General features: G+C 40.9%; 1 protein-coding gene across 1 annotated transcript in view; it reads right to left on the bottom strand.

Moving 5' to 3' along the window:
• LOC104272749 (partitioning defective 3 homolog B-like) overlaps positions 1 to 27,025 on the bottom strand; it is a gene marked incomplete at its 5' end in the record, with an annotated part of 136,861 nt that overhangs the window by 54,058 nt on the left and 55,778 nt on the right. Inside the window, one exon of the mRNA XM_009867828.1 lies at positions 23,275 to 23,571. Coding sequence (XP_009866130.1) covers positions 23,275 to 23,571 — 297 coding nt within the window. The remainder of the gene's footprint in view (positions 1 to 23,274; positions 23,572 to 27,025) is intronic.

The raw sequence follows: 27,025 nt of genomic DNA, 5'->3' as shown, positions 1-27,025 counted from the left end.
TGTCTTTTTCTGGCATGTAACCAGTTTACTGCAGTCTTGTTGATCTGAGATGTGCACGTGTGTCTGAAGGGCTAGGAAAGCAGGGAGATTAGGGACTCGGCCGCTGACAACAACCAAACTCTCTATAAACAATACACAATGAAAATAATGAAAAACAGATTTTCCTGGTATTTTCAGTAGCCTCTAGACAATGCAACAGTTTCTGGTTTCCCTACTAAAGATGATATCAATTATGCCTTTTATCCATCATTCAGAAGTCACGTGTGAGGCATAATTGAGGGCCTTCTCTCCAAGGTAATTTCTTTTGGATTTACATGGCAAAGTACTTAAATCGCCTTTTTTGGCACTTTGTATTACAACATGGCTTGGGAGGGGGTATTTTACTTTACTGATGTAAAGCAGCTGGCATATTTACAATAGATAGGTCACATCAACACAGCAGATTTTCAGCCTTCCAAACTCTATTTAGAGCAGCTTTAACAATTCAGCAAAGCAAATGCTGAATAGTAAACTCTTGTGTGGAAATGTAACTCTATTTCTTAATGGCTACCACACCTGCCTGCAACTGGCAGCTCGTTTTTTTCACTTGCAGCCTATTGCTTTTTGCACTACAGTTTATTAAACTTATCGCTAAAGCTGAAATAATAAGTACTTTATAGACTTCTAATGAATTAGCCATTCAAGAGTCCCTCAGGAATTCCCTTTAGCATACACAAAGCAACGGCAGGAGGGAGAGATGGTGACAATTCAGTGCAGTCTTAATTTCCGCACTCCCTTGTGAGGGAAAAATTGAGGATCTAAGAATTCACTCACAGCAGATGCTGCTGCCCGTGTTCTAAAACATATTTTGTTAAAAACCACAAAGACTGGAGTAACCATCCATTCTCTTCCAGAAATTACCTCTCCAAGTTTCACACCAGAAACTATATCCTGCTCTTCGCTACACACATGCAAATCTATGCTACTGGCAGAGTGGCAGAAACTAATCCTCTATGTGGTTTGTTTTTATAATACCTAGTCTGGGTAGAAATGTGATAGAAATATCAACCTCAATGAAAAAAAAAAAGAGAGAAAAAAAAGTCTCTGCAGTTGTAATCCTGTTACAGGGTCAGCTTACAGTAAAAAGAAAACAAAATTATACCATACGCAAAGCATCAGAGAAAAACACAAGTCTCACAGCCAAAATGCATCCTTCCTATAAAGTTGGCTTTTCTGGGTGTTTTTAATGAATGGTCACTATGAGGATAACATCAATCCAGCACTAGGACTTTTCTGGGAAAAAAAATACAAACATAATTTATCTTTTTAACTGTCAGCTGCATTTCTAAAGCTTTAAAGTCTCTAGCTTCCAGGGGCCTTTTGTCTTTCTGCCATGGCAGGAACATGTAAGAGCTTTGTAAGCTATCTTTCTCAAAATCCATTAGCTAATTCAAGGAACCTAATTAGAGCTGCCATTTTGATGGAGCATATTGAATGCTCTCTATAAACTAGTAACACCATCAATGTTTATTAAAAATTGCAAGAACCAAAGCTCTCCGTTCCATATAAATATTAATGGTCAGATACACAATGCTTACTGAAATACCGACAGCGTTATGTCCACAGAAATACACACAGGTATACTTAAAACCCAGTGCGCGATGCATTAGTTCACAGAGGCTGAAGTACGGAAGCAAAACCTAGGGAAAATTTTACACAAACTGTTGAAAATTGACCGGCTTCCATTTACACTATCCTTATGTGCATTAAGGGAAGCGAAGCACACTAAAGATGATTTGTTTCTTGTGTTTTTCCTGAGTAGTGTGCTGACAATTTGGAGTGTATTTTGAGCTTACCTCAAGAATGCACTCCAGCTGGAACCGTTTTATAGCTCCTCTTAAACCAGCCACTCCAATCACTGTACTTTGTAGACGCTTACACATATTCCAGTATTATACTGTTTAAGGGCAGCCAAAGATTCAAAGGGAATTTGCACTGTAGAGCTAAACCTCAAATTTTGCTGTAGACAGCAACAAAATCGGTGAAAGGGCCAGACATCTGGAGCAATGCTCTCCTACATTCTGCTGTGTAAAAGCCTGACTATAATGAAGAAACAGCTCACAGACAACGAGACAACACATGAAATACTGACCATTCTAAGAATATATCGGAGACCTAATTAGGTTAGGCTGTACAAACATATGCCTTTGGCTGCAGAAATAAGAAGTTTTCTGGCTACTTCACAGCTTCGTTTTTAAGTCGATACTTCATAAATGGAACTGCAGAAAACCTCATATGTTACCATTTCCATCTGACGTACACTTTCGTATGCATGTAACAGTGCCTAGATTCTATTTATATGTGCAACTAAATATACGTGCACAGAAAAATCATCAGATTTGCTACAGAAAGACAGCAGATGTTCTTATTAAGCCACTGGCACACGCAAGGTGAAGCATGTAAGCCTTATAAGGAAAGCATTTAACGTTCCAACTACAAGCTAAGGAAGAGCAAAGACAACAAATGAAACTATTTCTAACATATTTTACTAGCCGCAAGTGCCATGCACAGCAAACTGAAAACACCGTTGAGCACGCCTGAATGATTCCTGCAACACATGGGGCTTCTCACAGAGGGGAGTATAATCCATACGCACTCTTTGGAACATCCTAACTCCAATGTAATGATCCAAAGTTCACTTCTGAATATATATTAAAACAACACAGGAAGCATTTAACAGATGTGCAAGAGAAACAGGCTTAAGTAAGTATATTTTCTATGCTGTAGTAGTGCGAGGGGCTAACATTTTAGGACAGTTTTACCATGGGGACAACTCTGAAGGTAAATTCATTTTAGTTCTCTGATAGGGCAGGATTTCCAAACTACAACTGAGATCTGAGCAGTTTCACAGGAACACACTCAAAAGTCAAAACACCAGTTACCACTAGCTTCTCTCAGGAATTATACATGGTAAATTTAGCTTGTGGTTATGGCTCAACAGAAACTCTGCCAGATGCTGAAGAGGCTGATGGATTTTGCAAAGTTCTGCTGCCTTCAAGGCCACCCTGCCCACTGTTCCAGCAGGCTCCCTCCTCGGGCACCTCTCCCCCAGGCAGCTGGGCTCCTCAGAGAACAGTTGTTCTGCTCGGATTCGCAGAGACCGGGGAGTGCACATTCCTCCAGCTAGCTTTCATCACAAGCTCCACTTTAACAGAATTAAACACTTTAGAAGCCGGACTGCATTTTGGAGAAATATTTTTGAACTCGGGGGCTGAAGTTAGCAGTCTAACTTTATTACTTTTTGTTATACAGGCAATGGAAGTTCCCAGATGTGCACAGCTTTTCTAGCTCCTTCTTATGGATGTAGCTCCATTGCAGCTGTGAAATTATTCCCACTTCTCCACTTGGAGAACTCGGTGCTGAATTTCAGGTGTTTAAGACTGAAGGTAAGTATTACTCCTTTTCAGCAGTTGTTGTGAAAAATGCTAAATTAATACGGAAAAAAAAAAGTAACCAAGTCTTCAAACTACACACAATCATTTCCTGGTGTATCTCACCTGGAAGAGAAGGAGCAAACATTTGGCTGGGAAGCCCCAGAAATGCTAAAGCAAGTGCTCTGGGTCAGGTCCATCTCTACCGAATGACTGTCATATGGTTGCAGGTGCTGTGTTTAGAGGCACACCTCACAAATCCTTTCACATCTGTTTTTGTCTTTCTCCTCTCATTCCCTGGTCTCATCCTGGAGTTCGGAACTCCTTCCCTTCCTATCTTTCAGCCAAGGATGCCAATTTCCTCCACCCATTTCTGGGCTTCCCATACAAGCAGATTCCTGTGCCACAGGCTGCTGCAGTACAGAAACACCTCCCCTGATGCACCCAGGTCAGCCCCTCTCCCTCCACTACTCCTTGGAACCCATCTCCCAGAAACACTTCACAAAGCAGTCTGCCAGCAACAACGAGGCCACAGGTGGTGTGGGACACCCAACAGCATTTCTTGCTTTCCGCACTGGTTCAAATGAGTGTGCTCATGTCTAACACACTCATTTGAACAAGTTAAACTTGCACACACATTACACCTGCAGCAGCGGTAAACTTCTCTGTACTCTGAAGCACCCATTTACTGTCCACAACTCAGCCCTGATCCAGCACCCCTCCTTTATTCTCCTCATCCTCCAGCTGCTCTAGCAACTCTGCTTCTTCTCTGTTCCTACTCCTGTCCCAACTCTCCACAGCATTTCTTAGGATATTGCATTGAAATCAGCTCACCCTTTCCTTGGAAGGAGAGGCGTTCTAGAACAAGGGGACACTGACCACACCTGCTTCACCTCATCCTTCATTCCAACATCTCTGGTCCCTGCAGTGAGGAGAAGCTGCTAGTGGAAAAGCAAGTTTACATTCTGGCAGTTCAGGACGAGCACTTTCGGTGAAGTCAGCAGACAAGTTTCTATCACATGTGTGTGAAGTCTTACAACTTAGCCAAATTGCCAACGTTCATGGGGTGGCAAAAGCAATAGTCTGGTATAAGACTAGGCTGTATTCCCTTCCTAAATACAAAGCTCCCTTTCCCAGTGTATGGAAAGACTACCTTCTTACTGAAAGAACCATATGCTTATTTTTTACTTTTTACACAGACAGAACAACCCCTTGCCTTCTCCCTCCAAGCCCCCCTGAAACAACTGTCATGATCTTCCATAAAAATTCAGCTTCAGCCCACCTCCTACATAGGCATTTTCAACCCAAATGGTTGACGACTGGTTATTAACAGGTAGAAACACAGTTTTCCAATGGAAGTCAGGCCAGCAACTCCCTTCACACACCTGGCACAGTCCAGGTGTCCTTTCCCTGCCTGGAGGACTGTGGCTGCTTTGCTCCTGACATCTGCAGGCATGAGTGCTCCTTACCAAGCGCAACACCTTTGAGGTACAGCCTGGTAAGCACATAGTACTCCTGCATGTGCTCCAGATTAAGCTGTAGTCAGCTTAATGAGAGACTTAATTGATGAGTGCTACTTCCTTCACTTGTCCATTAAGATAAGTACAGCACATGGACATTTCAACCCATCAAAGACAAGAAAATGCATTAATTTTGGTTTTCTTAGAGCTGTTAATAAATCTGACACTGTCTGGCAGTTTTCTTCATTTCCTACCATTTGACAGATACTGTGATCACAAGTTACAGAAGATGTTTTTCCTCTGAAATTATCACTCTGGTAATACAAGCCAGAAGGAAACTTTATCAAGATACCAAGAAGCTGGGTATCATTTTTATTTTTAACTTTAAGTGGCTGGTTTGTGAATATCTCAATGTGATAAAAAAATAAATTCCATCCGGTACTATTAAAAATACATATGCACACACACATTACAAATGACTGTATTACAGCAAATAATCACACTGGGTATTTATTACTAAAAATTCAGTATTCCTCTCATATAATCAGCCTGCTCTACATAGACCCCTTTACTGTAAGAACTCCTACAACTGTTTTCTTCCTCTTTCGCTCAAATTGACATTTGTATGGAATCAAGAAAAATCTTCCTTAATAATTTTTCATTACTAATGGCTTTTTTTTTGGTATGTGTATTTGGGAGGAGGCAAGGCAAAGGGCAGGAAAAAGCAGCTTTAAGTGCTCTGCAAATGATCCTCCTGAATCTAGGCCCCATAAATCCTATCAAATGTTATATTTCATCAATAGGCTGGAAAAGCTTTTTTCTCTGCAATGATGAAGCCTAGCTTTAAAATTTATGGTTTCATTTTAGAAATGGACTATAAAAAGAGTCTGAGTTAGCTGTCTATCAATTGTAGCTGACATTAGCAAGTTAGGTGTGGACTTCTATATGTTAGATGTATTTTTTATTTAGTATACATGTATCTACATATATACAGAGATATCTGAGGGCATGTGGGTTTTTGTAAGTACACAGCCTTTTTTTAATTTTGTCTTAAAAAAAATTTCTTTCAAAGCAAGAGGATCTGAGATATTCAGCAGATTAGATTGCAAAGTGATAAAAGTGTCCAGACCAGAATTGGCTCAAAGATCCGAAGCAACACAAGCAAATTACATTTTGCTGCCCAAATGATGGAGACCAAGTAGTTTATTTTGTGGGGTAGTAAAATGCAATTCAGCAGTGGCAGAGCAAGTTTCAGGGGGAGGCAGGGAAGATTTCTTGGAGGCTTGGAGGAAAAAAACAGAGGAGGGAGGAAAGTGCCAAAAACCTTGAGGTGGGGAAAGACAAAGGACTGAAAGATTGGGGAGGAGGGGGTGCAGAGCTTCTGCACCTCTCATACATGGGGAGCTTCCCTTGCCTCCGTGCAACACACCACCTCTATCCCCTTCCACCGCATTCTGCCTCTCAAAGAGCTGCCCCTGCCTGCTCTCCTGCACTCCCTGGGGAAGGAGAGCACCAGACTGTGGCTCCTACTCCTGTTGCTGCCACCGCTGATGGGAGCCACCTGGGTGCCACAGCTGTCCCTTACAAGCTGAAAAGGTTCCTCTGGCAGCCACATCAGCAGCCTCCTCAGATGGAGGAGGAGACAGGCTGTGAGTGCTGCTGCAACACCCGCTCCTGCTCTCCTCCCTCACCAGCAGTGCTGGAGGTCTGCAGCCAGCAACTACTCCTTAGTTCCCCTTATGCTTTAAAGCAAACACAAAGGCAACACTTCTAATAGAAGCATTACCACTCTCCCAAATCTTCATGCTGGAAAAAGCAAACGCCATTTTAAATAAAAATCAGATAAATAAAGTGCCATAGCTGCAGCCAGAGAAAGTGAAGCTCCACTCCGAATGTAGGGGAGCCTCTCTCTCCCCCCTCACTACAGAAGAACCTAGTTTCCTAACTCAGGCAATTAATGATGGTTTACATGAAAACAGCAAATCTGATCATGCTGTTGAGGCATTATATGAATGAAAGAGAAGAATGGTTAATCTAAATCTCACATGGGATGGTTATTACTGTATCTTGCCATTGTTGCTGCTTTAGCTCGGTTGTAACATCATTTTTGGTGGCAACACACAGAAAAACCTCAAAGTCCTGTTCCTCATTATAAAACAAGGAGAAATCTCACCCTGGGGAACGTGGTCAAAGCTGACAAGTGAATACTGCAGAAAAGGTTGCGGGGGGAGTGGTTAATGGTAAAGGTATCTACAGACAGCACATATCTGGAATTCTACATTTTGTACTGGAAGGAGGCATACAGCAGCATCACATCACATGAGAAGTTACCTAAAAAAATCTCAAAATGTTTCAGATTCATACAAGTTAACTTCTTTTAACAATGAAGCTCGGGACACTAAAACAATACTGATATGATAGTGTTTCCAAACACACTCGTCCCACAGCAGATCAAGAATATGTCTAGCAGTATATTTTCTCCATAGTTTTCCTGTATGTTTCTCCTTGAAGGTTTCAAAATAATTGGGGTGATTCAGCTTTCACTGTATCTTTTGGACTTTTTCAAACCTGAATTAGTTCTTTTATGCACAAACATTTTTTTGCCAGTTTGCGAAGAAAAGCTCTTGGCCTGCTCAAATCCTTAATTTTTTTCCTTTAAAAAAATATTTTTATGTGATTTCCCTCTCCCCCTAAAGGATGCTTTTCTCATGTTTGCTATTCCTTCTTCTATCCTTGCCTCCTTTTTTCCCCACATATTCCCTGAGACTCATCTCCAGCTTTTTTCGTGTTTTGCGTGAGCTCTTGTGAAACCCTGACCTGTTTACAGAGAAAAACCCACAGAGATCAAGGGCTCATGTTTTACCCCTTACTCACCATCCTGTATCTGGCTGCAGTCAACAGTAAGCAGAATTCTTCATCATCAACGGATTTTCAGTGACATGCTCTGTATTTGCTCAGATAATGGCCCCATATATTGCCTTTGAAATGAGGGTGCGACCACTACTTAGGGAGATTCTCAAGAGTCACTAATTGGCATTGCTGTGGGACATGTTTGCTTCATGTTTTGAAGGCAGACCCGCAGAAAACCAAGCTTTGAAGTTTTATTTGGATGGTACTGTGCTCTCAAAGGACACACCAAGATTAACCTCGGCACACCACCTCTGGGTTGGAGCAGGCCATTTGCTAGCTGGTTTGGAGCACCTGGGAAGAACAGGCATACACCACGTCCGAAAGGTCAGGCAAACACATGAGGGTACAGACCTTTGCAAATTCCAGAGTGAGCGCCAGTCTAACCAAGGTAGGCTGGAGGGGCCTCACTCCAGCTTCTGACCGGTATCTTCCTTATCTCCACATAGTTTTGAGATGACCTTCAAATCTTTCAAGACTGCCCCAGGAAGAAAATACCACTAGAATGACCTCATGAGAGTTACAACTCTTCTTGCAATAGGCTCAGCACAGACACACAATAAAAAGATGCAAAATAAAAAGTCCTGAGTAGAATGAAGGACACAGTAAAAGCAGGTGGGGTCATGCAAGATAATACGGACACGATACTGATCTGCAGTTTTTTTAGCAAGGAGGTAAATTTAACATGCCTACACAGGTTGCAAAGACAATTTCATAGTTTATGAACATCACTGCTGTAAAAAGTCAATACAGACAGACCGTATACATTTTTTTTTACTTATTTAAAAGAACTAACAACTTGATAGAGCTACTGGACAAAGAGGACCAAGCCACTTTGATGTCAGGTAACTGTAAACAGTGTGTACAGAACACCTGTGAAAATGTAGCCTCCAAAATTACTGTTTCCAGTGTAGGATAAACATCCATCCACTTCTCCATCCTCAACTATAAGCTTGCAAACTTAGCATAAATGTGGATCAAAGCCTCCACTCCTGGGGCAGGAAAGGGATGGATATACTGTATCCAGTCCAGCTCCAGACACTTGTCCCATCCAAGGAGAAGAAAGCAAGCTGGCCCACCAAGATTTGGGGAAAAGAGATATTGCTTCCATCTGCTGTAGTTTTTTCTGCAATGACCAAAGTTTAAAATCCCATGGATGTGCATTATCATTTGACTTAAGCACAGTGACCATAAGATTTTTCCTTCCCTCATTTTTCCCATTCAAGTATATTCTCCATTAATGCACAAAATTACCCTTTTTTCTCCGCTCATCTAATTCACTGCTTCCCATGGGACAGCCATTAAAATCGATTCATGAATCCACTACATTCACAAGCAGAAGTGGGAACACAGAACCCTCCTCTCTAGGAGGAAGTTTGAGCCACACTGAACAAAGAACCCTCAAATTTTCTGGCATACAGCTTAGAAATCAGAATGTGATTTCCAGTTTTATGTCCTGTTTCATTACAGAAGATACGGCCCTTAACTGAGGCAATTGGCTTTGACCAGTAATGTCTTAGGCTCTAGCTTTTAGCTTTGTTTTTCTGTAGATTTTACACTGCAACCGGCAGAATCCTTCCCTCCAGTCCTGCTCCCCAAGCCCAGCTGCAGGACTGAGGCAGCTGGAGAAAACGCAAGACCCTGGCTCTCGGGCCTCATCTGCGCTTCATTCCTTTCACTCCCGAACATACATCTGGATTTGACAAAGTCACGCTCATCAGATAGATCGGCAGATAGTCTGCTATCTGTAGTGCAGAATTAGGTCAGAAGAGCACTTTGCCAGCTTGTGTTTTGCTGTTTAATTCTGCATAAGGTAGTCCTGGAGCCAGCAGTAAAGGACAACTCATCACACTAACCAAATTCTTCACCCCCTAATCCTGGTTAATTTTCTGCCCTTGAGAGGAAAATGAAACAAAAATCACACGCTGCTATTATTTAACTGCATATTCCAATAGCATACATTTGTAAGAATAAAACTGAAGCCAGGAGGCAAATTTATTTTATGAAAATATATCATGTTTGAGGGCAAACTGAATGTTATAAAGTCTGAAGAATAGCAGTTCTCAACTTTTAAGCTGTTGTCTTCTGCGATGCCATAGCTGGGTCTTCCAGCCAGCCTCACCAGATGGCCACGTTGGCCACCACCAGAACAGCAGTCTGGAAACAAGTGCCCTACAGCCCTGCCTCAGCATCTTGGCTGGAATACACTCTGAGGCAGCAGTTCAGAGATATTCCCAGCGCAGTTGCTTAAGAATTCCTGAAATTTGTGAAGAAATTCAAGACAAACTTCTTGCCGCACAGAGGACAGGGAAAATAACAGATCGCTGGTTACTAGCTTTTAAATGTTTATCATCACGATTCACACTAAAACCTAATTACACTAAAAACAATTCCAGCACACAGTATAAAAATCAGCTTAAAAATAGTGTATACGTAGAAAACGAATTTTTTCCTAAGCAGCAGAGGATTCCAGAACCAACATGGAATTTTTTGTTTCATGGAGGCTGTGCAACCATTCAATACAACTGTGCAAATCACTGTTAGTGATGCTTTTGCAAAGAGGGTTTGACAACAATAGAGAGTCCCCAGTCTGCTAAATAAGAAGTGACAACTCCATTTGAAAGCTGTCTCTGGATGTGTTTTATGTGCAGAAATTATCTGTGACAGTTCAGATCAAAATAGAGTTTTCATTTCATGAGGGAGGTAAATGGACGATAGAATAGGTTACTTTAAATGCTGTAGTCTAGTCCAATTAACATTTCAGACTTTTTTTTTTTTTTTGGTATGGATTTCTTCCATACTCTATGCTCTCAACTTCAGGGAAAAAAAAATGTAAAACTCATTTTGTCAATAGCATGATGCAAAGAACAGGCCAAAAGGTAATAAAAGTGGTTAACAAATACAGTCATGCAGAAGTATGGCAAAAAAGCTCAAGTTACAGTAATCTGGCTGTGAAACTAATAAGTATAAAACAGAAAAGAAAATACCACTTCATCATTCTTTCAGGGAGAAGCAGGCAGGGGAATCATTTCCGATTTCCCACCTCAATCAGCAGAAATTTCACCACTTTGATGGAATCTGGACTTGCACATCAGTCTTCCTTCCGAGCAGCAGATACAAATCCACATGCTATCATTTGCTTTTCAGCTTGTGCAACATAAATTTACAATTTCTAGCTTATGTAGCTATATCAGTGACATAATTTGTGTCCTAAAAAAAATGTCAAATCCAAGATATTGCCTTGGCCTCTGATGCAAGGTTGCAGATTTTCATGTTTTCCAGAACATCATACCTACTGATTCTCTCAAAGATATGCTCCATTAAGTACCAGGCATGCTATGTTACTGGAAATAAGAGGATACAATATGAAAGCATTAACGATTTCATTTGTTCTTGTTTTCTTTTATGTAGCGGCAATGGGTGTGATTTTATCATATACAGTGGCTATCATATGTTACTACCTATATCTACAAAAATGAAGCATCTACTACCAAATTTACGTGTTTATCTAAGTTCAGATGTGAACTGTCACTTTTCTTCCCAGTAAACACACATTCACATCTGTTACCTTTAAATCAATCAGTTGCTTCCTATCCATTTTAAAGAAATATGTTTTTTTAAATGTCTGGAGTCACTGCTGTGTTAGTCCAGCACAGCAGCGGCTCTAACACAGAAATAAAGGTAGCTGTGCCCGAAGCTCCCTAACTATCTTTTTCAAAGTCAATGGGGAAATCAGTAGTTCAGGCATTGCTTTTTAAATGTAAGTCCTACGAATCGTTAGCAGAGAAGCTGTGGACCCACAAGCGAGTGATCTCACCCCAAACAAAGGCTCACGAACCTTACATAATCTATTTTGTTTATGCCACACTTTAAACAATGCATATTTTGAATCTTTTCTGAGAAACAGCATTTTTCTTGGCATGATTTTTAATTTCCGCCCACTTGGAAGAGGAGGTGTCTTTGTGTATCATTTGTCAACCCTGGGAATAAAGAAAACATTTAGAAAACATGTTATAATTGTTTTACTAAAGTAATGGGATATTAATTTAAGGTTCTACAAGCATAACAGGAGAAGAGACCTCCACTACAAATGCATGGAGCTAGTAGAAACATTAACTGAGACAAAGCACTCAGAAGGCATGAGACCTCAGTATTCCTATCAGCCAAAGACTGAACGCTGGTAATCTTATTCCTCAGAGGCAGGTTTTAACACAAAAGAGAAATTAGCTTCTATCTATGCACTAGGGTCTTGAGAAGAAAAAAAACCAGAACAATGAAGCTGCTCTGACATCTGGTATATTTGCCAGAGCTAACAGTAACGAGATAGTGGCCAGAGTGCAGATTAAAGGTGAAAAGGTATGAAGGAATACTGTTAATCATTTCAGAAGCCAGACACGTAAAAAAATCCCAGCAAACTAGCAATCAGACTAACAAGTCTAAATTTTGGGAGGAATTCTCAAGCACTTATCATATTTAGATTGATAATCTATTTGTAGCAGTGCTCAAAGAAAGAGAATCAGACTCTGCCTATTCAGTTTTGGAGCCAGACCATGTCACTAAGCGCAAGAGACTTTTCAAGCTCTGTAGCAAACAGGTCAAAGCATCACCACTGATGCAGACAGTGGTATTTACAGAGAAAAGGAGGAAAAGATAAAATCCTTCCCCCAAGTCCTCTTTACACTTCTCTCTGAAGCAGCTGCTGCTTAAATATTGCCATTGTATACAGAGGCACAAAATAATTGCCTCCTGTTTCTTTTTAAACCAGGGACAGGGACAGCAGAAGCAAACACCACCTTATTCAGGTGCAGGACTGCACACACTCTGCTTGTAATTTGCGTCCTAACAATCAATAACAATTAGGAACAGGTTTATTGCTCTGATGCTGCTCCCCAACTCTCCTCCACAACCTCACACACCTTTGTCACGTTATGGAAATATCAGCCGACACGTAAAGTGGGGACTCTGGCTGCAAAGGCCTTCACTGTCCTGATCCAGGAGCAGAGCAGAAGCAAGGCAGGCCCCCAGTCAGCAGCACACTTACCGTATACAAGCGCTCACTTAAAGCAGCCCTTCCAGACAATTATTGAGCATTACGGTGACTCAGGCCTAGAAAACAGTTGCACTCCCCTGCCTCTCCGCAAGACAGACCATGTTTTGAATATATTTTTCATCCCTCCAAAGGTGTGCTGTTGATTACTTTTCAATTGCCAGGTCACGTGCAGCATTTGCATTGGGAACACGTTCTATGCTTAAACTTACAGGCCAGTCTCAAAATAATTGTCTTCCATGCATTTTATGTAAATACCATAATGATCATTTGCGACTGATTCCCATTTATGAGGTAATAACCATATCCAGGACTAAGTACTCATCAAAGCCTAAGGGCAGAAGTGTTTATAACAGATAAACTCCACTGCTGAAGGACATGTTCTAGCTAATACCGATTTGAGAAGAAATGCCCCTAAGACACTATTATGCTGAAAAATTTTATTCAAGATTAAAATTTTAAGTGAATGAAGAAATTAAACCATAAATATGGGTCAAAGATTGAACGATAAAATGTTCTTTGAAATGTTAAAACATTAGTTGGCTCTTTCTCATTTCCCCTTCCTGCTTCCAAGTTCCTGGAGGGAAGCGACTACCAATCTCCCAGAGTGCAGATTCAACAGAGGAATGTGACACTGCGAAACTGTCACACTGACCTACTGGTACACAAATACAATACTGAAGAGAAATAAGAAGGGGGAAAAAAATTTAACAAATTAAGCTACGTTTATTTCAATTGCAGCACTTTCTAGAGGTATCTCACACTCACTCTTCCATCTTTTTTATCATGAGCTGTTTTTTGTTTTTCTTGACTTGAGCTTGGTGGACCAGAAAAATGAAGGCAGCCACCTGTTCTGCTGGCAAATGAAGAGTACAAAATCATCCATGCAACCAATTCTCCACTACTTTCTAAGAATGGCCTCCAGACATCAAGGACAAGTTAGTGACAAAAAAAGATAACCAGGGTAGTTATATGAAGCAACATCACTTACTCACGTCCCTCTGTCCTAACGAAAGACCTCACTTTCTCTCATATGCAGGCCACAATGAGGTTTAAGACGAGTTATTTCATTTTCTATGACAGTCTTGTGACTCTTCACAAAGCAAGAAGATCAACACCAACACCTCGATCAACGTCAGAGCTGCAGAGCCTGCCAGAGAAACTGCTCCTCTGCCACCGTACCCATGGACTCCACACAGTGCCAGGTCTCCTTGCGGGAATGTAAGTACAGTCACAGAGGTTCAGAGTATGCACCAACTTCACTACTTCTGAAGGCTTGAGCTGATGAACAGTGAACTATTTTCTTGGCTTACTGTGTCCCTGTGGATTACAGTCTGTGCCACTGGACTTTTAATCATGGATTGAAAAATAGCAGTTTTAGAGTTTGTCATCGACTGTATGCTCTGCACAGCTGTCAGACAATAATCACAATTATTGTCTTTTTATTCAGCATCCTGTTGTCTATTAAGACATTTCCATCACATCTCGTTAGTCCTCCCAATATTTTTGCTAGCACAATATTGAGTGATTTTAAGCTTTTCAAACAGCATCAATTCTTACAGTTTTCTGCTAACTGAAAAATCTTGTTCATGCTTCTGCCTATACTTGCTATCAGCAATGCTGCTTATGAAGTAGTTGTGTAACCTTTCACCACTGGAACCTTCGCACAAGCAGGGAGAGCAAGGTCCTGGACTCTGTTTAGGAGCAGTTGTTTTATCCTGCTCTCAGATGCTTGAATCCTCCATGAGAAGGTTCCCATTCTCAGGTCAGATCTGTGGCCCTATTAGATCTTTTTTATCTTATTATGTTAAGAACTAAGTCACTCAGTGGAACAGAAGGATTAAGAGTAGCAGAAAAAAATTTTAAAGATATGCCAGTGTAAACTCCAGGTAAACTGGGACTGCAGAAAAATCAGTGTATGGGAAGAATTCCATGCATCTTATGGATGTGTAGAGACGTGAAGAGTTTCCACTCTAAGGTTCCTACTGCCCAGCTAAGCTGCATGAGTATCATACAAATCTAAGCATCTTGCCTGGACATGAGCAGGAAAAGCTTACCAGAGCTACTGCATTGCTCCTGGCAGAAGTAAAATCTGGCAGTGCTGGTAGGTCTGAGGTATGCCCCGTGGGTCTCTGTACTGCAGTCATCTCAACTGGTCTAAGAATTTTTCCTGGTGAATTGAGGAAACCACTGAGTGTTTATTTTGAGAAGGTATGGGAAACTGAGGGGTCTCTCTTGAAGACTCTCAGGACTCAGTTACACTCCTCACTGCCTAATGACGGAGGGCTGGGGATTGCTTTACCTGTAGCTCAGAGGAACCTGTTGGCACAGGTCCCACCGACCTCAGATAACCTCAAACAGAAGCGAAGACACTGAAAATATTTCTCATGGCTCCAGTCAGTCTATGCCCATTTTCCCCATCACATCTATGAGTTACTTCTCCATCTCCACTGGACAGTTATCACTGTCCTCTTAAGAGGAGAGAAGCAGTACAGCATTGGCCCTTTCCCCTTCCCTCCTCCAAATTTAACCCTTTGTCCATTACTTTAAGATTTTTAGGAAACAATTCTTTGCCTCCCACTAAACTTTAACTATTTTTTTAAAAATAGTTTGACCAGAAGCCACTAATTTATCTCAACAAAGTGAAAAGTCAGGACAGAGCTTGCTGTGAGCCCCTGTCATCACCCAGAGTTTGAACATACAGATGCTCATACATGAGCTGGTCTGTGCTCCTCATGCCCACCCCCCACAAAAGACAGATTCATAGCGTGCACAGACTTAAAAAAGTCTAGCACAACAAAATCCCATACCTGCACCTACGGGTCTGTTTTATTAAACCAAGATTATCTCTACCACGAAAGAAAGAATCTCTTTCTTCCATTTAACTAGTAGCATCTAGGCAAAAAAAACCAGGAGAGGATTTTTTGCAAGTCATGGTTTTGGATAGAGCGCGAGCTCTGTAAGGTCAGCAGTGCAGGTTCATCTTGCACAGGGCTACATAGCGAAGCTTGTACAAGGCCAAGTCACCGGGGCTTTCCCTGGAACTACTTGTATATCCAGAAGCTAGGAGATCACAAGGCAAAATGACTGTATCAAGAAGCTGGAGGAAAACCACCAGATAGTTAACAAAAAAATTGGGAACTGGGCTGAGAGAAAGGGAAAACAGAATTAAAACAAACAGTTTCTTGGCAAAGGACTTGCTGGAAGGACAAGCCTACAACTGTGAGCAGCATAATGACCTTCTGCTTGTTGTTTCTCTTTAATCGGGGAAATAGGACTCGGTTAACATTCATCATTTAACCAGAACTGCAGTACAGAATAAACCTGACTGAAAACATACCTTTTTCTTTTCTTAGCTAGAGCACCTCTGCTAGGCTAATGATGGAGCCAAAGAGACAACCTGGAGCAATGAAGAGCTGGGCATTTTGAAAACCCTGAAGTGCAGGAAGTAGAACAGAACACTGGAGAGTAGAGGGAAAACAGAACTCCATCTGATTTAACCATGTCCCTTACATTTTAATTAAAATAAGATTTAGCAATTTTATTTAAGATTATGTTTTCAGAGGAAATGCATTTCTCTGTGTGTACTGCTACCAGACACCTTCATCAGGAAGAAGAAAACACAGGACACAATGCTACATCCACTCATCCACAACCATGTATCCTGTAAGGCAGACTTCCTTGTGCAAGGGAAATATCCTAGTCACACTGCTTGCCTGCTAAATGGAAATACCACATGCTATTAGGGTTTGCACTTTAAGTATGAAAGTGACTGGCCTATAAACAAGATTTAACAGCTTTACTTTGAACAACTCTGACTGTTTAATTAATCTTTAGCCATTAACCATTCATTTAAAATGCCACTTACAAAATCTTAATTTTGCACATTATCAGCTGGTTCACGAGCAGAAATGTAATAATCTTCCTCTCTCTTTCTTGGAGCTTACCAGCCTTATAGTCAATTCTGGCTTCTTAATTAACCACACATACATATTAGCATTTAAAATTAAATGGCGTTTTGTTAAATTTTTTTTTTTTGCAGAGAAAAGTTAGCACACACACATTATCCTGCTGCTGATTAAAGGAGAAAGTTTGAGCTTTGAGTCAAACAACATCCTGCATAAGATAGAATTTAGCATCTCTTGCTCACACTAGGAAATACGCTATGGCAGGAACACATGCAAGGCCATATGATTTCATTCCAGCTGCATGGACGATCTCATTTTGTCTTTATTTGTACATTTAAGAGGCTGACAACACCATCTGCATTTCACTCTATATCCTCTGGTACGGTCTCATCTTCCAGTAACAGACCTGCTCTTTCTCCAGGGACCTATCTTTTGCATTTTGCATCCCAACAACTGAAAGAATGGGACATTATCAATAAATATGCACAATTAACATAAAATAATTCCATGCAGTAATATATCACATAAGAAAAGACAGGGCTGGAAGGGAAAAAACCCCACAAACCTGAATGCTTAACACAGCTGCCAAAACTCAGGCTCACCAGCATCTGCAGCAGGACAGTCACAAGGGAGTTGTGGGAGTGCAGAGTATAAAATTTTACACATCTGTCAATAAGTGAGGTGATCCAACTGCAAACCCTAGCAGGCAGGACATACACAGGCAGATTTGTGACTATTCCTGGCAGAATTTATTTCTGCTGAAGAATGCATGGCCTCGAACAAGCATGCACGCATTACACAGCAGCAGCTCTGCTCTGGTTTAAGTTTGACACTTTCCTTCTGTTTAGACATGCTTTAAAATGCTCAGGGTCACCTGAGTTCCATGAAATCTGGGGTTTCCATGAGAAGAAAATGATTGGGCTACAGTCCCAGACTTGGAAGGATCTGGATGACAGGTTCCTGGGAAAGAGCATTTTGAACTCTATTTGCCAAGTAGTTTTTCGTGACGACCACCAGTAGAACTATTTTTTTTTCCATATAGGTGGCAAATAAAACAAAGGCTCATTTAAACATGACCCAAAAGGTCCAGTGCTCACAGTGAGCACCTATTAGTGCTTTCTGAGGAAGAAAATCATGAATTCTATTAGGAGCAAAAAACCCCCAGAAGTGTAACTTCAATGGCACAACCTACACTCTCGTGGAACTGGAGGTCAAAGTGGTTTCTGGGCTGCCCTGCTTCCAGGGCTCTACCGAGAGCCCCTGGGAACCACTGAACCTTTGCTGTGCCAGCCAATGCCAGTTTGAATTTAACTGTTGTCAAAAATCTATTAGCCAGGAAGGATAGTAAGTTGCCAGACATTAAGTCTGTGGTTTTAACCTTACAGGGAACAGTGAGCAGATCACCGCCAAAGGTTCAGAGGGCTCCGTGGTACGTTTCAAAAAGAATAAATTCCAGAGGAATCAGAGAGTCTCAGGCGATGAAGGGTAGTATAGGACGGAGAAATAGTATAGTTCATTTTACGACAGCAGACAGAAGAGGCTATATGTTAAGAGAGAGTACATGCCTTGCTTGTACTCGTCACACTTTGTAAATTAAATTATTCCAATCCATGACCATAATTCTCTTCCCATTTTAACATAAGGTACAGTGGCAAAGGGTACACAGATATTACACAGCCTCATTCAATTTCTACCTTGCCTCCACGATACCCATCTTAAAGAATAATCACTCCTGAGTAAAGAACATCCACTCCTAGAGCAGTGGATTGCTTTTTTGCAAGTCAGTGATAAAAGGTGTTGTAAATGGATGCACAATGAGCAATGTCTTAGATACAGGACAAGGAATCAAGAACAAGAAAAGCTGACTTTCTGGCTTACAAGACATATAAGGCTAAGCAACATATCTGGGCAACCCTAGCTTTTTGAACAAAGCCTTTTCGTGCAGCTCCGTATTCCTACCGCCACGGACTGAGCAGGATGTGAGCTACCTACACCTGCCCCAAAGACAAACATTTAGCGTGCTTTTCAGTAAGAAATGCTTCCTTTGCCGAATTTCAAAACTCCCTTGTTACTCTGCTCTCAGGCTTACACATAGCTTACAATTGCCACTTGGTTTCTTGGGACATGCACAGCAGTTTTTTCCTTTGATCCTTCCAAGGGAGAGGCAGAATGCTCAGTGTCCTGCCCCCCTCTCTCATCCCTGCCCCCCTCTCTCATGACTGGCCAGCTCTGAGGGTGGGATGAGAGGGGCAGAGTTAGGGTTGTGCAGAGGTATGTGTTTCATTCCCCTGTTTTCAACTTTGTATGCTGCTAGATTAAACATTCTGAAAGAGTGCAAGTTTCTATAAAGAAACTTTCGCTCCAAAATAGGGAAGGTCTGTTTTTCAATTAATTAATTAACATCGAAGAGTATAAGCTCTTGCACAGTGAGATCCAACAAAGCATCTCCAAAATCAGAAAGCTGGATCAGACCGGGGCTTTGGACTCTACTCCCACACAATAAAACAACATTGGGTCTTTTATTAGTATTTTTTAAAATGTGCAACAAGATACAGCACTGAATCTGTTCCCTCTAAACAAAGGAAAACTGTATTCATTTTCGTCAGACTAGCACTTTGAAATTCCTCAAGATAAGACACATAAATAGATGAAGAATTATATTTGGCAATGAGTTTGGCATCAGACTTTAGATGTTTCATAGTTCTGGGCTGAGGAAATAAGATGAGTGAAGCCTCTAGAATCTTTCTGGAGATGTACTCGGAGTGTTTGGACATTTGACAGCACCACGTTCAAGGGAAGAAAAAAAGGAAATTGCTTATTCAAAACGTGAGAAAGGGTTGCATCATGTGACATGCCTGACATTTAAGTGATAATAGTGCTGTGCATAGGCTCTTTTGGCTTTGGTCTGACACGCAGGCTCTGCCATGGTGCAACTCAGCTCTGTCATGGTACAGCTGTGATGACTGAACCCAGAGAGCTGCGCCCTACCCCGCGTCTCAGGAACATATGGGCCACAGATCACCCAGCCTCTGCTGCGGGCTGGGAAAATGCACAGCGTCTCAGGCAAAGACCCTGCGAGCTCCCCAGCTGCACAAGGTGTCTATGCAGGCTGCGCCATCCTTTGGGATGCCATTTGCATTAGAGAAAATTGTGGCTAATTAGAAATAAACAGAAAAATGCTTGATTTACAAAGAAATGTGTGATTTTGCCAGCTAATTTTTTTTCACTCTCTTTAACTTAACATTCACAGAATACACTGATCATGCTAATGCTTCACTATATTCATTAATAAGGACAATTTACATTTATATAGCACCTCTCTTAGTTACGAACTCCAAAGCTTTCAGCAAAATATACACAAAAAATTACATCTATTTCACTGAATACAGTCATCGTTGGAATGAAAATCAACAATTGTGAAGCAGTGCAGAAGAACGTTACTAAACAGTTGCAAATAAAACCCAAAGCAAGCCCCCCAAAAAACCCAAAGCAAAAAACCCTGAGGTGCCAGATGCAAGTGTAGGTAAAGGGGGTGTTAGTATGCAAAGAGCACTGTGAAACAGGTCCCTGTGTGCCCTGAGGAGCAGTGCTTGGAGGCAGCAAACGTACTTCATAATGATTAAAGCAACAGACTCCATACATGTGCAGCCTATTGCTTTTCTGTGTACTGAAGGAGATTCTCAGTTTAAGCTGCAAATCTACTGCCAATAATGAACCAGGAACATTCAACAGATCTGGTGATAAGAGAAGAGAAGGTGAGCAAGCATACGTAAAAGGTGAACAGCACTTATCTGACCACTAAGCTTCTTACTTTATAAATGGCCTCTAAATTTTAAAAGGCATTAATCATGATAATACATTCTTCTGCAAAAATAAAACGAAATAAAATAAAATAAAAATGAACTTCTTGTTTCAAATGATGAGTTTTAATTCTCTATCATAATGACACATAACTAGAATTTCCAGATTGAAATGAAATAATCTATTCTCTGTGTTCAAATCTCCCTTCTACCCCAAAAACTCATTTACTTTAGCCACTGATCAAGTCTCCACACATTATATGACAATTTGAGAGTCAGAGGTGGGAGAAAAAGCCATCCATCTAAAGTAAAATTAATAGCGAAACTTTGAGAGAGAGCATGCATGCGTTAGAAGACCAAAGCATGAGCTATTACATGACAAATGTGTTGATAAATGTTCAGCCCTGCAACACAAAATAACTTTGGTTTGGCTAATAAGCATCCATTATAGCTCTTTCCCATCATTTTGAGGCAGATGAGGTAGTTTTCATACTTGACCCTTGAAAGCAGCTTTGTTTTTGTAATTAACATGTTATCAAGGGACTTTTCTTTCCACATCTCTTTCGCCTTTCAATCCTCTCCCTTTAGCACAGAAAGATTTCCTTGCCTGAAGTTGCTGCTACACTCAGCAAAGGCTGGCTGAGACCTCACGACCCGCTACGTAAATTCACATAAAATTATTCACGTTTGGCACATTTCTGCTGGTGAATAACAAGAACCTTTTTGTCTCTGAGACAAAGGAAACAAAGATTTAAAAAAAGAACAAAGGCAGCCTAATAAGTATCCCACATTTCCTATTTTTTTTTCCTAATCTGGTTAAACAGCCTCTACACGCCTGAGAAATTCAACAAAGCGAAGTTGTTGTGGACTGTTTGTCTTTCAGTACAGAATCAACACAGATGGAATGGCCTCTCAGCGTGACTTCTGATCAGAGGCTCAGATATGAGGTAACTTTTCTTGCCTGTTAGATGTTTTTGGTTTAGTTTTTCACTGAGTTACGCTATCGCACAATTACAGCTAAAGCTACACTAAAATCCGGGATCCCAACACCAAATCCAAACCTGGTTGGGACTTCAGCCTTGTCCACATAGCAAGCCAAGAGCTCCTTCACTGTAGTTACAACTGCAACACAAGCAATCAGATGAAAGAGGCTGGAGGGAAAGACTTGAGCATTTCTTTTTGTTGCACGGAAAAACCAACACTTCAAACCACACTTCAAAATGGATACATTTTCTGAAGGGAAAGCCATAAAGTTCTGTTAGAACTGAAATTAAGAAGCAATCTTTACAACAATAGCTTACACCAATTGAGTTATATCTGCACGTATTTATATTTGAAAAATAAATGAACTTGTATTTAGGGGAATTATCAGATCTTAGTCTACCGAGTCAGTATGAACTCAGTTTCTGATCCCTTCACTATATAAAAATGTTCATGTGACTTCTGTGACAATCGTCTCAAGACTTTTCTAGTAAAGCAAAACCCACTAGATGGGAAAAAGCTGTGATCACTACTTCTCATTTCACCCTCTTCATCCTTATGCAGCAGAAGAAGAGTTAGTAATATGGAACAAAAAATTAATAAGGTCACTATGTGGAAAGATCTCTACCATACTGAATTTAGGTGAAAAAGAGGTACTCGGCCCATTCCTGCTACAAACTTAGATTTATGTCAGAAGTGTTTTATTACTATTTATACCAACGACTCAGTAGATACTTTTAAAGTATTATGATGCCATAAACTAAAACACTCCTCTGTCTGTGCTCACATATTTCTCTAAAATTAACCAGTGTGGCATCACATAGCACAGACTGAGGCTATGGGGAGACACTACAGATTGCAATATGAACTCAAAGCGTGAACAATTCCTCCAGTCCCCCATGTCTTACTCTGTCAGCTCTACTTTTCACATAGACTTGTGTATCTTGCCTACACGCTCCTACGTTGGTTTGAAAAAACTAAAATCGATATATTAACGCCACTATAGTAACGAAGTGTTACGTTCTTTTAGCCCCAAATTCCAGAAGCAACCAGTTTTAAAATCACCATAATGGCGGGTGCATCATCAACACAAAGGAATTTCTGTTTTCTTTTTAACCCAGGGAAAAACTTGAACATCTTTCTTTAATGCTATCAACCTGGAAGCTTGACAGTAAGGATTAAAAATGGCTCTTTCCTTCCCACTTGGTTATTGGAAAGGCTGTGAAAGGCAATCAGTCTTGTGAAGCCACACTTCACGGTCTGCATAAAAATGCCATGATTCCCAGTCCTCTCCCCAACCTAATTGAAAGTGTGTAATACCACACAGCTGGGGAAAACTAGACCATAAACATATGCAATACATCATGCTATCATACAAAACCTGTTACTAATAGGCACTTGATGATCAGCAGAATTGAAAGGGATCTGCAAACAGATTATTTTTGCTGCAGGGTAAGAACTTTTCCCGATTGCAAGGGGAAAAACACTCTCTCAGCAGTGCAGGAATTGGACTGGAGTCAGTTCATTCATTCTCTTTGTGAAATATGGACTTTTCTGTAATGATTTCTGTTTGACTGCTGCCTTGCTCACACGCTTTTGGGTACTGCTGCAGCAGATCATGGTTTTGGTTTAGAGAAAATCCATGTCCTTCTAGTCAGTAAATACAGGGAGCTTGGGGCATCTGAACAGCCCCCCCCACCTAGCGCCAGCCACCCTCCCCACAAAGCAATCGCTGTTTGCAATGCCAGGTGGCAATATTACCTGTCACCAGAAGTCTGTGGGTAGTGCTGCTTATTTATTTTTGCATACAGTCCTTCCAAGTGCTCCCTCTCCATTGGTGTTGAAGGAGAATCCCGTGGATATACAAAGGTTTCTGCTACTGCTGGTGATGATGGCCTGTAGCTGCCTGCTGCTGGGTAAGCCTCTCGGAAGTGGTTTACTCTGGCATAATTTGGATCCACCTCATCATCATCAATGTCAGGTCCTGCAGACCCAGTGGAATAATCGCTCAGGCCTCTCAGTTGCTTTTGCCGTAACTCCTGATGTTTTGCACCAATCCTAACAACGAAAAAGAAAGGAGAAACATACAGTTGGATCTGCTTCAACAACAACCACAGACACTGCTTCACCACACAAATTTGGAGAACCAACCCCGGAGCCAACAGTTTAGATCTTCCAGTACACTGTGAAACCAGTGCAAGAAATAACAAAATTGTGTATGCAGCAATTTTGTTCTTTATGTCTGGCACTCACCTTTTTAACCACCGTTGGTCATAATTCTGATGAAAAAAATTAATACTGAATATAGTGGTGGCTTTTCACAAGTGTGCACACGCATGTGTCTATGCATGAACACACACAGTTTTAATGCTACATCTACCCTCCACTTTACAGCTAATATACCTAACCTAATGCTGAAATTTTTTGCTAAATTAGTAAAACTGTTTCTGCCCCTTGGTCACTTCACCTCCCTAGATTCTCCTAAATATATTAACTTGTGAAAAGTAGATTAAATGTGAACGTAAATGGAGAGATGGCACTGTTGTTTCAAATCAATGGACCACAGCTAATTTGTTGAAGATTTAATTTATTTTTTTTTTAATTTTGGCCACATAGATGTGGAAATCATGCCCTATTATATAGGGGATAGAGACAAAGTAAACCAGTAAAGAATTTAATAGAAACCTGACAGAGATGAATTGGTACATATAAGTGAATTAAAGACTATTACTGGCAGTACTCCACTGTGATAAAGCCTTAAGTGGTATTACAAAACACTGCTGCTAATCAGTGCCATTGTGTAATCTCTTTGGAACAGTAAAACATATTCAGGTAAATTTTAAACTCAGAGGATATTCAATGATTCGACACTCATGCTGGAGAAAAAAAAAAACAAAACCACCAACAGCAAGGCTCCATGAGGGTGCAATTTCTGTTAACTGCTCAGTTACTCTTCAACACAGCATAATTAAATGCAGTGAGATGGCTCTGGCAGAATGCTGACCACAGTATGTAACAAATAGCATTTACAGAAAATAATGGAGCACCGAGGAGGAAACAAGGAATGGAAGACAGATACAGAGATGTAGTGCCCGACAGAAGTAGTCAACATTTGCTGTTGACTGTACCTGATGTACAGAAGCAGTGTAGAAAGAACAGCGAAATTTGTACCTTAGGAGAATAAGTAAAAAGGGTCTGATGGACCTGGTTACCACAGTAAAGTACAATGGCCTCAGGACTCTGCACAGTGAAGAATGAAGATGTTCTGGAGAAAGTCTTTAAAGGGCACGGAGAAAATGGTTCCCTAAAGAAAGAGATGAGCACATTGGGAGCTTCCAGTCTGACAGACAGGAGCTATTAACTGCAGAATGAGATTCATACTGTTTATTTTACTAGAATTGTATCATCAAAATAAATGCTAATACTTTTCAAATAATTTGCAGCTAAAAAGACTCACAAATAATTCTAATGAGAACACACCTTTCTACATATATACTTGAGTACATCAATATGTATCACATATGCTTTCCACTTACACCTCTCCATTAACTGTGCCAGGACACACCTAGACATGATGCTGGTTTTTAACATTCAAAATGTGCTCATTCTTTACAGAGGCATGAGTCTTGACAGCCAGTAGGAGCCCACTACCCGCTTCGCCTTCCCTTGGTGAAGCAGATGATCCTTCTCCTCTCTGGTATTCCCAGGTGTGCCCCACCTTGAATACCACGTGCAGTTTTGGGCACCTCAATGTAAGGACATCGAACTATCAGAGTGTGACCAGAGGATGGTGACCAACATGGTGAAAGACCTTGAGGGCAAGCCTTACAAGGAGTGGCTGAGGTCCCTTGGTTTGGTCAGCCTAGAGAAGACCAAGGGGTGACCTCATCACAGTTTACAACTTTCTCACAGGGGGCTGGGGAGAAGGAGCTGCTGATCATCTCTCTCTAGTGACCAACGACAAGGAGGAAATGGACTGAAGCTGCGTCATACTGGACATCAGTAAAAGTTTTTTTTCACTTAGAGGGTGGTTAGTCACTGCAAGAGGCTCCCCAGAGAAATGTCATGGCACCGAGCCTGTCAGAGTTCATGGAGCATGTGGATGACACTCTTAAGTCATATAGTTCAGTTTTAGGTAGTCTTGCAAGGAGGAGGGAGTTAGACTTGATGATACTTACGGGTCCTTTCCAACTTGTGATAGTCTACGATTCTATGAAATATTTTACTATAAGGACCACGTCAAACAATTATTTCTAACATAGCATTTCTGCTTTTCCTCAAGTTCCTGATCCCAGCCCAGTTAGCTAATTGCCTTTAATTTTTCTTAAGATATCATAAAAAAAATTGACAAAACCTCTTTAATGTAATTTGCTACATTATTTCTTAGACGTGAACGATAAGAAGAAATAAGGTACAATCTGTCTCAGGTTTCTACACTGAAGCTTCTTAAGAATTTCTCCTTTACTCTTTCTGGAGCTCCTCTTTCCTGCACAATCATCTCCTCGTCCTGTAACTTCTAACTCACTTTTCTTTCGCTTCAGGTTTTCATGTCTCACAAATTCCCTATTTGGAAATGAAATGGTAGCCTTGGTCAGTGCAACCCTAGCTGGGGTAAGGCAGTGAATGTCACAGAAGAAACTGCCAGTTCCCAGTAACTGCCACTTTGGTAGCAGTCCTTGCCTCCTATTATACTGCTCTTCTCCTACTAAAGTGCATAAACACTTTGAGATTGTTGCTGTCTTCTAGATTTACTTTAAAAAAGCACCTAATGTTCTTAAAAATCTGCAAAACTGTGGAGGGCTTCACGCTCAGCTGGAGACCGAAATCCCCTAAACACAGACTTCAGTGCAGGAATATAATCATATGAGGTGCAAGTTTGATGGCACAGATAGGTCCATGTGGGATGATGCAGACTGACAAATGGGAGGACACCGCATTGCAAGGAATGGTCTTATGACATGTGGGTGCAGAAGGCACAGCACACAGTCCTGAGAAGAGTCAAAGCAGTTTCTCAGAAAATGATGAGCCATAATGTTCTTTGTACCAACGCATCACCCATCCCCTAGGTATTTAAGACCAATTTGAAAGTAAGAGTAGTGCGACACAGCAGCATCACGTGAATCTTGCTTTCATGTCTGACAGTGAGAGCAATTTGTCCTGCTATCAATACTAGTCTATTCTGCACAAGAAAAGTTGGAATTAGGTCACCACAATTTTCTTTTGTTCCTATGAATAAACCTAGCTTCTTCAACTTCTCTTTCTGAATGCAATCTTCAATCGCTGCCACTATTATAAGTCAAACCTGCTCAAGAACAATTATTTCTGTTCTATATACTATACAGACTAGTCAATACCAGGTTATGTGAAATTCTTCATGATCAATGTTTCATCTTTTCAATACAGTTATTATAACTGTATTAATATTTCTTGTTTCCTTTTAACTCTTCCACACAAATCTATAAAATTTGCTCAGTGATCTCTCTTTCATTTCAAACCAAATTTTCAAATATAG

This window comes from Apaloderma vittatum, unplaced genomic scaffold (assembly GCF_000703405.1).
Source record: "Apaloderma vittatum isolate BGI_N311 unplaced genomic scaffold, ASM70340v1 scaffold6294, whole genome shotgun sequence".
Taxonomy (NCBI): Eukaryota; Metazoa; Chordata; class Aves; order Trogoniformes; family Trogonidae; genus Apaloderma; species Apaloderma vittatum.
Note: the sequence above shows the minus strand (reverse complement) of the source record. Positions and strands in the feature narration are given on the sequence as shown.